The sequence below is a fragment of the Cyprinodon variegatus genome, unplaced genomic scaffold (assembly GCF_000732505.1).
Source record: "Cyprinodon variegatus isolate N-32 unplaced genomic scaffold, C_variegatus-1.0 Scaffold193, whole genome shotgun sequence".
Taxonomy (NCBI): Eukaryota; Metazoa; Chordata; class Actinopteri; order Cyprinodontiformes; family Cyprinodontidae; genus Cyprinodon; species Cyprinodon variegatus.
The window spans coordinates 483906-497375 of record NW_015150646.1 but is presented as its reverse complement, the minus strand read 5'-3'; the positions used below and the strand labels follow the sequence as shown (position 1 = coordinate 497375).

The 13470-nt window shown below is 38.0% G+C and overlaps 1 protein-coding gene across 1 annotated transcript in view; it reads right to left on the bottom strand.

Moving 5' to 3' along the window:
* The window catches only part of LOC107087743 (olfactory receptor 2A25-like), a 6305-nt gene extending 4335 nt beyond the window's left edge, over window positions 1-1970 (bottom strand). Inside the window, exon 1 of the mRNA XM_015379476.1 lies at window positions 766-1970. Within this exon, the coding sequence (XP_015234962.1) occupies window positions 766-1688 (923 nt within the window). The 5' untranslated portion in view covers window positions 1689-1970. The remainder of the gene's footprint in view (window positions 1-765) is intronic.
* Between the last annotated feature and the right edge of the window lie 11500 nt (window positions 1971-13470).

Below are 13470 nucleotides of genomic sequence, written 5' to 3'. Positions count from 1 at the left end.
GCAGCTGTAAAAGGCGGCCCCATCCAGGAAACACACAACAGGGCAGGCGAGCTCTGAGCCAGCTTCCATGGAAATGCGGCAAGATCAGGATTTGGGGAAGCAGAGCCCATCAAGAGAGCTACATTTTTTCACTAATATCCTTCCTCAAACCACTAATAGGAAAAAGAACAAACAAGTGGACATTTTCCAACCATTGTTTGTGAAAAAGAAATCCCAAGTGACACAAAAAACAAAAAAACAAAACAAGCCCAAAAAAAACTTTAAAAAAACTCCAACACCGGAAGTTACAGAGACTTGCAGCTGAATTCAAACTTTAACCACCAACAGATAACGCCTCACCTTCCAGTCAGAGAAAACGGTTTCCTCACATCCCAAAGCGACAACTTGCAGAACAGAGAACTTATGCAATGGGTTTTAAACGTGTTTAACTGGAAATGGTTTGCAAACTATTGCATGGCCTTTTATCCCCCCAGACTAAACTAAAACGCCTTTCAATAATTAACAGCAATTTAAAATAGTAATGGAAAATAAAAAACATAACTTTCTTTAGTCATATTTAACTATTATTAATAATAATAATAATTATAACTCCCCTTCAATGTCTGCACATGTTTACTGACTGTAAAAAAAATCATATATTGTTTTTTATTATAAATTCAGTTTTAAAAAAAAGTTTAAGTTGAAAAAATAATTGCGTTATAGATTTAGTAAACCACTAAAACTTAATTAGAGGGAAGGTCCCCTGTGTAGATTTTCAGGACATACCTTCCTCCGGGTGGTGTATGGGGCCAGTTGGCCCTAACAGTTCGGCCGAGCACAGCCTTCAGGTACCGGGAGCAGCAGGGGAACCGCCGATTCAGCTGCTCCAAAAGTTCCTCTTTGCGCAAACCGTAAACAACCGGCGCAACGCACTGCGCCACTGAGAAGAACGCAAAGATCACCACCGCTGACAGCTCTTTGGTCTCTTGTTTAATAAGCTCTTTCCTGAACAACATCGACAACACGAAGTTGACAAAGTTGGGCAGGAGGTAGACGGCCAGCTGCGAGCCGTGCAGGGCGATGGTTCTGCAGCCGGCCCGGTTCCGCCGGTTTAAAATCCCGAGCCGCCGTCCCTCCACCAGGATCCGCATGTAGCTGTAGAGGATGAGCACCGTGCACGCTGCGATGAACAGCACCTTGTGCACCTCGCCTCCTTTCAGGTACCCGCGGTCGCACCCTTCGTGGTTCTTGGGGTCCGGCTGCGGCCGCAGGCTGAGCGGGATGACCAGAGCCAGCAGCCAGGTGAGCACCCCCAGCAGCCAGGGCCAGTACGCGGCGCAGGACGCGGAGCTGTAGCGCAGCGGGTAGCAGACCGCCACGAAGCGGTCCAGCGCCATGGCGGTGAGCGTCAGCAGGATGTTGGAGGCGCTGCTGATCAGGATGGTGATCAAAACCTGGCACGCGGATCGGCTCGGCCGCGCTTTCCGGTGGATCTGGTAATAGAAGAAGCTGCTCATGCCCAGATGGACCAGAGCGGACACCAGCAGGTGGAAGACCAGCACGAAGCGCGCCTGGCTGCGCAGCCGCTGCTCCCGCAGTATGGTCCAGTTGATGATGAGGTTGAAGAAGAGGAGGACCGAGAAGGAGACGGTGGAGACATAGAAGCGCACGCAAGGGTAGTCCTGAGGCTCCGTGGTGTTGTTAGACATTATTCCTTAGCTGGGATGGATCGATAGGAGTGATGAAGGGAAGGGAAACCTGCTCCGCCACATGATCCTCTCTGTCTGCTGCCTCTCTGAACACTGATCCGACTACAGCTCAGCTTCCTCTCTTTACGCACACACCACACGTTTATCACGTCTGTCAAACCTCACTCATTGTGTCTGACTCACAGGAAACAAAAAGCGCACAGACGCTCTTCAAAGATCTAAATAATTCACTAACTTTAACAATAAGATATATTTAAATAAGTTATTTTCTCCTTTTAAAACAACTTTATGGGACCATTTATCTTTTTTGTCTTTAAAATGGAGTTGCTCTCGGCAGCACTGCTGCCTTGCATCAAGAAGGTTCTGGGTTCGATTCCCAGCCCAGGGTCTTTCTGTATGGAGTTTGCATGTTCTCCCTGAGCATGCGTGGGTTCTCTCCAGGTACTCCGGCTTCCTCCCACAGTCCAAAAACATTACTGTTAGGTTAATTGGCTTCTCTACAGTCCCCTTAGGTGTGAGAGTGTGGTTGTTTGTCTCTGTGTTGCCCTGCGATGGACTGGCGACCTGTCCAGGGTGTTCCCCGCCTCTCGCCCATTGACTGCTGGAGATAAGCACCAGAACCCCTCACAACCCCACGCGGGATAAGCGTGCTAGAAAATGGATAGATGTTTATTAAGGTATGTGATATTGTGTGCAAATTGTTTCTAAAAAGATTCTTTTGTTATTCACTTTCTTTTTTTAGTGTTTTCATCGCTGCATGAAGTAATATTGGATAAAGTTAACGTTCGCCCACAAACCTATGCAAGATAAGAAAGCATCTGAGAAACTATCTTTGTGGTTTGTGCAATCTGTGCTTTTCTACGAAGTGTTGCCAACTGCAGGGGGGTTTAAATTAGACTATCTCAAATTAACATCATTGTTGCAGGTAGTCAGATACCCAGAATACAAGCAGACAGCTAACAGATCCCCTGTAGAAGTGGAGACTTAGGTTAGTGACTTTGAAAACTCAAACGGGCCACGACAATTAGAAAGAAGAGGAAGAAGTAGAATCCAGAGGGATTGTTTCTCTACAGCATGTGGCTGGAGACGCCATCAGAGTTCCAGGAGGGAAGCTCAGCAGACTGATGAGCAGAAGCCAGCAGAGGAGGAGCAGAAGTATCCACTGGGGGGGAATCTAAAACCAGAGTTGTAGCAGAAGCAGGATTCCAGGCCAGAAGATCAGAGAGCCAAAGAGTGCGAAGGAGGATCCATGCTGAGGTCAGGAGACAGGTCCAAGGTAAGCAGGTAGAATCCAGGAATCAGTCCAAAACAGATCAAGCTAACAGAGCAAAAAAGGGACCAAAGCAAAAAAAAAAAAAAACATCACGTAGCAGAAAATCAGAATATCACAGAAGCGCTAGAGTTTCTTTCACACACAGCGCAAATAATCTGGCACTGATGGCTGGAAAACAGGCAGCATAAATAGGAGCTTGGAAACAGGTGGATCAGATGAACAGTGACAACCTATTCTCATTATGAGTGCGTATGAAATCGTACGAAAAGTTATGCACCGTAATTTCCTACGTTTTGGACGTTTTTTTCGTCGTATGCGCATGCGCATCTGACGCACCATTCACGAATATAGAATATAAATTACAATTAGCCCTAACCCTACACCTAACCCTAAGATATAAAACAGCAAGCAGCGTAGTTAGAGACATGAATAAGTGACGATTGCACTGTTTTTCCCAGTTTTACGTGATGTGNAGAGTTTCTTTCACACACAGCGCAAATAATCTGGCACTGATGGCTGGAAAACAGGCAGCATAAATAGGAGCTTGGAAACAGGTGGATCAGATGAAGAGTGACAACCTATTCTCATTATGAAATCGTACGAAAAGTTATGCACCGTAATTTCGTACGTTTTGGACGTTTTTTTCGTCGCATGCGCATCTGACGCACCATTCACGAATATAGAATATAAATTACAATTAGCCCTAACCCTACACCTACACCTAACCCTAAGATATAAAACAGCAAGCAACGTAGTTAGAGACATGAATAAGTGACGATTGCATTGTTTTTCCCATTTTTACGTCCGTCCGCGGATCTACTTTTTTTTTCTGTCTGCCAGCGCATGCGCACTGATGTGTTTTTTTGAGGAAAAAAGTCCAAAACATACGAAATAGTGTGCATAACTTTTCGTACGATTTCATACACACTGATAATGAGAATATGTTGACAGTGATGAGCAACCGGGAAGAGATAGGTGAATGGAATGCACAATGACGCCAGCCATCAGCGCCAAGATCATGACACAATGATCTTTTAGAGATAATTAATTTGCATCTAATGACATGCATTTGCACCTAAACTCATAAATGATTATGTAATATCATATTTAGTAGTTTGGGTTTACTTTTTCTCTAATAATAAGATGTGTCGTGGAACTCAGGGACAGATCCTTGCGGAAAAAAATCGCAGCTCCAGCTATTATTGTTAACTATTTTTATTTAAATAGTTTGGTTGGCCTTTGCTTCTCTTTTGTTTTGCTGATTTAGTGCAAACCTTAATCTTTCAATAAGTGAAAAGCTTACTTTTAGTTAATGAGGTTAGTAAGATGACCTAGATTAGCCAGCACAAAGTTTTTACCAAGGCTGACAGGAAGGGGAGAGCTGCAACAGCTGTTGCTACAAACCACATAGCTCCTTATCATTCTTAGGTTTTCGGGTTCATAAAGTTTAAGCTATACAAGAGGTTTCTGTTTGCATGAGTTTTTAAAACTGCTTATGTGCTAAATGATACATTGAACAGTTTAATTATACACAACAAAAAAATGAATAAACATGTCGATGAAGAAAATATTTTTGGATGCAATTATGTAGCTGCCATAGTTAGTGTATGGAATTGTTCAAGTAGTTTTAATGTTGTATTTTCCACAGTTGTGGTTTTTCATAATGTTTTTGGAAGGCTTTAAGGAATTAGTTTTCTGAAAGGTAACATTTGCATGATATATGTATGTTGAAAGTAAAAAATTGTTGCAACCTCCTAGTGGTAATCCTTAAATTGCAGATTATAGGTATGGTCACGTCCTTTGGGTTTATACATAACGCTGTTGATAGACTGCTGGATCCTGGATGTTTGTATGGTTTATTAAACAGACATTCACAACATCTGAGTGTAGAAGCAGGAATATTGATATGATGGATACTGAAATGTAGAAAACTCCCCAGAATTAAGTAATAAAAATTAGGGCTACCTACAACATCTCTATCTTTAAGGGGCCTTTCCATTGACTTCCATTCATTTCTAACCCATTTCTACAGCTTAACCAGCAGCCTTACCCTAAACCTAACCATTACGGGTTTGGCTTTGACCTCACAAAGCACCGTGTGAAGGCCTTTGTTGTCAACATGTTGATTAAGAGTGTTGAATCGAGTACTTCTCTCAAAGATCGAATGACTAACTGAAATATTTTATGTCTTTTATTGTCTTAATACGGATGATTTTGGCATACAGCTCATGAAAACCCAAATTTCCTATCTCACATAAATTAGCATATATTATCTGACCAATAAAATAAAAGTGTTCTTAATACAAAAAAGTCTACCTTCAAATAATGATGTACAGTTATGCACTCAATACTTGGTGGGGGATCCTTTTGCCAGAATTACTGCTTCAATGCGGCGTGGCATGGAGGCAATCAGCCTCTGCTGAGGTGTCATGGAGGCCCAGGATGCTTTGATTGCAGCCTTTAGCTCATTCACAGTGTTGGGTCTTGTGTCTCTCAACTTTCTCTTCACAATATCCCACAGATTCTCTATAGGGTTCAGGTCAGGAGAGTTGGCAGGCTAGTTGAGCACAGTAATACCATGGTCAGTAAACCATTTAGCAGTGGTTTTGGCACTGTGAGCAGGTGCCAGGTCGTGCTGAAAAATTAAATCTTTATCTCCATAAAGGTTTTCAGCAGATGGAAGCATGACAAGCTCCAAAATCTCCTGATAGCTAGCTGCATTGACCCTGCCCTTGATAAAACACAGTGGACCAACACCAGCAGCTGACATGGCACCCCAAACCATCACTGACTGTGGGTACTTTGGCATTGACACTGGAACTCCCGCATTTTGACATTTCCTTCTCCCCAGTCTTCCTCCAGACTCTGGCATCCTGATTTCCAAATGACATGCAAAACTGAGCAGCAGTCCAGTGCTGCTTCTCTGTAGCCCAGGTCAGGCGCCTCTGCCGCTGTTTCTGGTTCAAAAGTGGCTTGACCTGGGGAATGCGGCACCTGTAGCCAATTTCCTGCACACACCTGTGCACGGTGGCTCTGGATGTTTCTACTCCAGACTCAGTCCACTGCTTCCGCAGGTTCCCCAAAGTCTGGAATCGGCCCTTCTCCACAATCTTCCTCAGGGTCTGGTCACATCAGTCACGTCAGTCTGTCCAAACTGGGTCTTTGAAAAACTTCTCCACCTTGACACTTTGGGAAGCAGAATCTGCAGGGTTAGAGTTTGTCTACATATCTCCAATCCTCCTGATGAGATTTTATGATCTTAGCCATGCAGTTTGTCACAAATATGTTAAATCTTGAAGCTTTATTCTTGATGTACTTTAACACGGATGCACTCTCCGTCCAGAATACTGAATCCATTAGATACAAGTGTAGCTCATTCCTCCTCAAAGCATCAATGAGTGGCCATTGTTGCTGTCTCAAGTTCCGTTCTGAAAATGGTGATTTCCGTGATTTCTTTAATTGGTGCCACTCAATAGGAGTGCTGGTTTCCATTCATTTTTTACCCTTTATACACTAACCCTGACGCTTACCCTAAACCTAATCATTACTGGTACACACCTCACTTTATCCTAAACCTAAATCAAACCTTAGACCTAAACCTAAGCCAACAATGTGAGGATTAAAGAAATGTCCTCACTTTACCAGTAAAATGCAGCAAAATGTCCTCACTTTCTATAAAGTACACAGACAAAGACTCTACCCACCATCAGCATAGAACATTATTAATTGTTCTATGTTGCCGAAAGTCCACTGCATCTTATATAAAGTTTAATTTTTATTGACTGCCTAAAAGGCCTTCAGTAAACCCCCTTCTTATCAAATAAATTAGTATCATCAGAACAAACCTGATCAATAGAATTTTATATCATTGTCCGTACATGGTAAAGTTCTTCTAATGTGTGAATTCAGTTCATGTTAGGTTTAGGGTTAGGTATGTGTCTATAATATCTAGGCTTAGGTATGTGTTAGTAATAGTTAGGGTTAGGTATGTGTTAGTAATAGTTAGGGTTAGGTATGTGTTAGTAATAGTTAGGGTTAGGTATGTGTTGGTAATAGTTAGGGTAAGGGTCTGGGTTAGGCCATATAAAATGATGCAAATCAATGAAATGTCCCCAATCATAAAAACAAGAATGTGAGTATGTGTGTGTTTATGTATAAACATCTACATCAACCAAAGTAGTTGAGTAATAACTACCAGTTATTGCAAATGATCTCGTGATCTCACATTCTAACCTTGTGTTTTGGTTATGAATCAGCAGCATTTCTGAGATGGAAGTTAAAATTCTTTTAAGACTCTTTAAGTTTTTGAATATTCCATAAGGTCTAAGCTTCAGTCACAGTTAAAATTGTTTTTAACACAAACATGAAATATATTTATTACCTCCCCCCCCCCCCCTCAAAAACAAACAACAACAAAAATCCTATTAATGTCCACGACCCAGTTGCAGCGTTGAAAACTAATCTGCTGCCCCCTGCTGGCAGATTAAATATCTGCACAGGACCTATGGTCTCAGTTTTCATGTGGAGCAGTGGAGGAAAGTAACAAAGTACATTTACTTGATAACTGTAGTTTAGCACTTTTTTTGAGTATCATTACTTTACCTGAGTAATATTTTGGGGGAATACCTACAACTTTCACTCCACTACGTTTCAAAGTCAAATATTGTACTTTCTACTTGACTTCATTTCCAGGAAGCTGCAAGTTCCTTGTTCCTTTTGGCTCATCTTAGCTTTATAATCCACTGTTGCCATTTCTCTTTCTTAAAATGAAATTTCAACATGTAAATAGCAGGTCTTAGGAATAAATCTGGACACCCCTGTTTTAGGGATTTGCATGATATCCCACAGATGAGAAACTCAGGGCAGATATTATTTGTTGTTTATAAATGTTATAAAGGCAATTACTGGACATGTAAGGATGTCTCCTTCTATTCATATTTAGTTTCATAAAGGAACAAGATTTCTACAATGGACTTTCTAGGGTGTTTTAGTGTTGTCTTGGTTTGTGATTTATGCTATATGTTGTAAGTCTGGCTTTTTATTTACATTGTTGCTGCACTGTTTTTTAAAATTACTCTTATTATTATTGTTATCACCTTGTTTTATGTTTATTTGTGTAGGGAAGACAAAAAAAAGAGAAAAGGCTGGACATTTGCTAAGTGCACACAAGATGTTTTCTGATTCATGTTACAGTAACAAGATTATGGATTCTCTTCTGTATCTGGCTGACAAAAAACAATAAAAAAAAATGAAGGTTGTAGTTGTTGCCATGTGGCAAAGTTGTTCAGTAGGATGAGTTCTCAAAGCAGAGTTGCAGTTTCTTTATAGATTCAACCATAAACTTCTATTCGGAGAATCAGGACTCCCCTGTTTTATTTTTAATTTGTCTTTAAATAAGAAAAAATAAAATTGTGTGCTTATTTTTCTTGCATTTTTATGCTGAAGTTCTTTACAGGTGGTGTAGAAATTTTAGCAGTGGTTCTCTGAATCAATACATCAGGTGGTTTCTGAAAGTTTCAAGGTTCTTTAAAATTACTCTTAAAATCCTACAGAAATGTACTGATATTAGAACATTAATTTTGTATTTTTTAATACCTAAGCAATTTTAAATGCATGTAATTCCGAATACTTAAGTGTTCTCAAAAGTGTGTACTTCAATACTATAATTTGAGTAGATGTTTGACTGAATAACTTTAACTTGTAGTTGAGTAAGATTTGACTATGAGTATATTTTTACTCAAGTACTACTGTTGAGTATTTCCTCCATCACTGGTGTGTTGCCAAAAGTTTAAAAGCGTACAAACATAAAAAACTTAGATGTTATCAAACTGAATTGGGATGAAAATTTCATAAATTAATCACTGTAGTTCTTTTAATGAATCATTTTGATACAAAAATGAAAAGTTTAACAATTAAAATATATAACGATAAGAAGGCAGAAAAAATAATAACCTTGATTAATATTATTTAGCCTTAATTAGATGCTGGTCTATTTTATAGGCTTAATGTGTAGCTGCAAAAAGAAAATTTAAGATATTAACAAACAGCTAACATGAAAATGTCCTTTTTTACTTCTTGTTAGGCTTATTGAAACATAGCTGCCTAATGTAAAATCAGACAATTATAAAAATACCCGCTTCTATGCAACTGACCCTAACATGAAATAAGCAGTGAACACTAATTTGTCATCTTGAAGATCATTTATACTGTTGTGGTTGTCCTTGGTAGAGAGCCATGACCACTGTACATAGAGAAACATTAATACATAAATGTTTTGAGTTAAAATTTCTAGCTTTAGCCTGTAAAAAAAAAACATTTTAGCCTATTTTCTAAACTTATATCAGCCAGTATTTAGCTTTTTTTTTTTTTTTTTTTTTACAATGTTGATTTTAAATGGATTGTCTAATGAATATCACCTGGATCTGCTTAGAGTTCTGTTTTGTTTGTCTGATACAGAGAGAGGCTAAAGCAGGGTGCCAATGTTTCTCTTGATTGCAAGTTTAAAGCCTATTAAGTCTGCAAGTCTATCTATTGTATAATGCTCCACAAAAAAAAGGCACAATAAACATACCTAACTGCGTAAAGCTTTATGTCTCCTCCTTGGATTCAGCTCGTCGAACAGATCCTTGCTCTCCTCTCCGTGACTCATTTTTGGATGATAGTCAGTTGTGTTCACACAAATAAAGAAAGAAATTGACTTTAATTAAATGATGATATTGGGAGCATAGTTATACAAAGTTTAACATAATTGCAGAGAGGATAATCAGGGCTCCTCTTCCCTCCATTAAAGACATTTCATCCCAGTGCTGCGTGTCCCAAGCCCGTAACATCATCAATGACCCCTCACACCCCCACCATGGACAGTTCTCCCTGCTGCCCCTCGGGGAAGAGGCTTTGCAGCAGCATCCAATGCAGGACCAGCAAATTCCAAAACAGCTTCTTCCCCACTGCCATCAGACAGCTGAAGTGTGACTAAATCAAGTCACAGACTCTGCATCACACTGATAACACCAAACACAAAATATTGCATATTTGGATCCATTTATATATTTAATGAACTGAACTTCCATATCAATGCGTTTTTACACCATGTTTTTTTCTCCCACATTGTTTACATTTCATCACTGCTACACTTTGAGGAATGGAAATGTCATGAAAGCTGCACAAAAGGACATTTTATTTTGTATGCACTCTGTGTATACAAAACGACAATAAAAGTTGTTTAAGTCTAAAGTAATTATCCCCGTCACCTGGTCAGGGCCAAATAATACCAAACCAGTTCTATCCTTACATCTTGATCGTGGCCAAATCTACAGATAGGTTTATACTACCAGGTGGAGATCTTTTTAACATTGGGCTGAGCAAATACGCTAAAAGAAAAATAATGCAACCGCATTTGGCATTTACTTAATCATATTTAGTTACTTTAATACAATTGTTTTTGTCCTACCCTGCTAACATGAAACAATTGTGTTAAAGTATCTAAATATGATTGAGTTAATGCCAAAAATAGCAGCATTATTTTTTTCAGTGGGTTGCACATAATATGGTTTCCTATTGATATCATCTGATGTAGCTTTTATGCTGGAAATAGACTATTTGGAAGATTTTATTTATTTGCTTACAGCACAACAAAAAACGGATGACACCAGCCATGAGTCCAAATTTTTTTCCAAATTATTTTGCAGTTGGAGTTTCTAAATATTAATAATATTACAGTACATATTGGGAACAGCAGTATAAGATTTGTGTATGTAAATCACCATTAATAAAAAATGTAACACAAACTTTTTATGAATGGGTTACTGAATTACAAAATAAAAATAAATATATATATATAAATATAACCATCGATTATGATAAATACTTATAAAATAATTCATTTATGTAGGTATTAGTGCTTGTAAATATTAATTTTATGCAGAATGTTTATTGATACAAGTAGGTAAGTAATGACATTGGAGAAGAACTCAAAACTGAAACAGTTTTATCCACTATACCTTTTATCTACAAATTACGGATGTTTAAATATATGCATCTATTTGTTAGCAAAGGCTGTCTGAAAGCATAGTTAGTCTTTATTTAGAAAATATGGATGTTTTGCTCTTTAATTTTCCTGTTTGAACAGTGTAGACCTTGAGGTTCTTGTTGACCTTAAGGTTCTGGTGCCGATCCACTTTCGGCCCCCCCTCAGTCTACATTGGTCGCTTGGCCACCCTTATAAAAAATTTCTGGCTTCGCCTCTGGTGATCTGCACCTTATGACCTAAGTTCAGTAGTTATCACTGCAGGCAGCGTTGCTCCATAAACTTTTACTCCCGCAAGCTTTGGATAGGAGAGACCCATCCAATATGGCGGCTATGCAGGAAGCGCCCCATTACCCAGTGAGGCGCTTACGTAATGCCAGTGCTGAAAAAGGTTTAACACTGTATCAAACTGTATACAACACTTTATCAAATATTAACATTGATTTTCTCAGCTGTTCAAACGCTTATTTGAAGCTGCATGATATACACACACACATATATATATATATATATATATATATATATATATATATATATATATATATATATATATAGTTAAAAAAAATCACACATTATTATTTCTGGATTTATTTTATTTTTAGATTATGTCGGACATGCATCTATGGCTGACAATCTCAGACTCTTCCATGATTTCTAAGTGGGAGAACTTACAAAATAGCGAGGTGTTCAAATACTTATTGTCATCCCTGTATAATATATGCTGGTTTACTGTTTCCGTTTTAAAACGAAGCCATTGTGTATTTGTTTTAACATCAACCTGCCCAATGACTACAGGTGGAAATGAGCAATCTTGCTATAACCTGGCACCTGCATCTTTTCTGCATTTTCCATGTGGGAAATATTTTGAAAACTCTGTTGACTACCTATTTTTTCACTTGTAGAATAATTTTTTAAAATTGAAATTGTTCCTTTACATCAACTATGACGGAGTATCAGGGCCAGGCTAGAGATTTTTTTTCTTCTATTTCGAGAATAAAGTCGTAAAATTACAAGAATAAAGTCGTAACATTACGAGAATAAAGTTGTAATATTACAAGAATGAAGTCCTCATCCTATGGAGGACCAACTCTGCCTTATTTCAAAATAAATACAGAAATAAATAAATGCTCAANAATAATAAATAACATTGAAGAAATAAATAGGGTAAAAAAAATACAAAGGAAGAATAAAACAGACAAAAATATTACCACATGCACATAAATAAATACTTAAAAAATGAGTAATAAATAAAAAAAAGTTGAAGACTATAATGGACAATAAATAAATAAGGTAATTATTATGAAGGAGAATAAATAAAGAAGCTAATTAAACGACATTTATACATTTATGTCTAACTGTATAATTTAATTTCTACCTTCATTTATTTTTTTATTGTAATTTGGGAGGCAATTAATTGTATGCTTATTTATTTATTGAGTATTTATTTATTTATGTATTTTTTTTTAAGTATGGCAGAGTTGGTACTCCATACCTACCAAAACCCGTTTCAGAAATAAAGCCTGGAGCTCCGACCAGCATATGAGGTATACAGAAACCTGGGTCCACTTTACACCCTGTCCAATTTGATGCTGGTGCTAAAAGATTTCCTTTTTTGTCAAACCAGAGCCAAAGTATAACTTCACATAATGCTCAACATTCCTCATTTTAGGAAAGACAGTGCTTCTTGTAGGAGTTGTCATAAAACACAACTTATTTCTCCTTATTTTATGACTTTATTATCATACTTTTACGACTATATTCCAGTAATTTTTTGAGTAGTTTTCCTTTTACTCTCTCACTCCCTCCTTTCAGAAAAGTGAAACTTTCAGGCTCCTTCATCACTACTTGGCACTCCGAGCTTTCCACGCCACGTTTTTATCAACCCAACTTTAAAGAGGTAAGAAATAAAAAGAAAAAACCCTTAACAACGAAATAAAATAAACAACGAGCTGCTGCTTTAAATTTAACCTGAACACCTCAGTTGATGGGATTTTCCTGCAAACGACTATATTTCAAAGTTCTTTAGTTTCAATCAACTTTTTGCTAGGTTAATTTTTTTATTTTTTTTTCTAATAATAAATCAAAGCACAGCTTATTTTTACTCGTTCCTAACTGTACATTTCATTTGCATATATTTTGTCTATTACAGTCATTTAAATTGGTAACGCATGGGTGAATTGCGATTCTTCTTTCCCTGATTAATTAGATTGTCTAGAAACATTTAGATCGACCTAGATGCATTCTGTCTAGATGTTGCTTTCAGACCTTATTAAAAGCACCTGTATCTGTGCATAAAACAAAACATGTTATATATGTAGGGCTACGCTAAGGCATAAAAAAAAGAAGAAACATATGATTACAGCCTTCTATAGAACTATTAAAACCCACCTGGTTCTGTTGAAATGAAATCTATCTATCTATCTATCTATCTATCTATCTATCTATCTATCTATCTATCTATCTATCTATCTATCTATCTATCT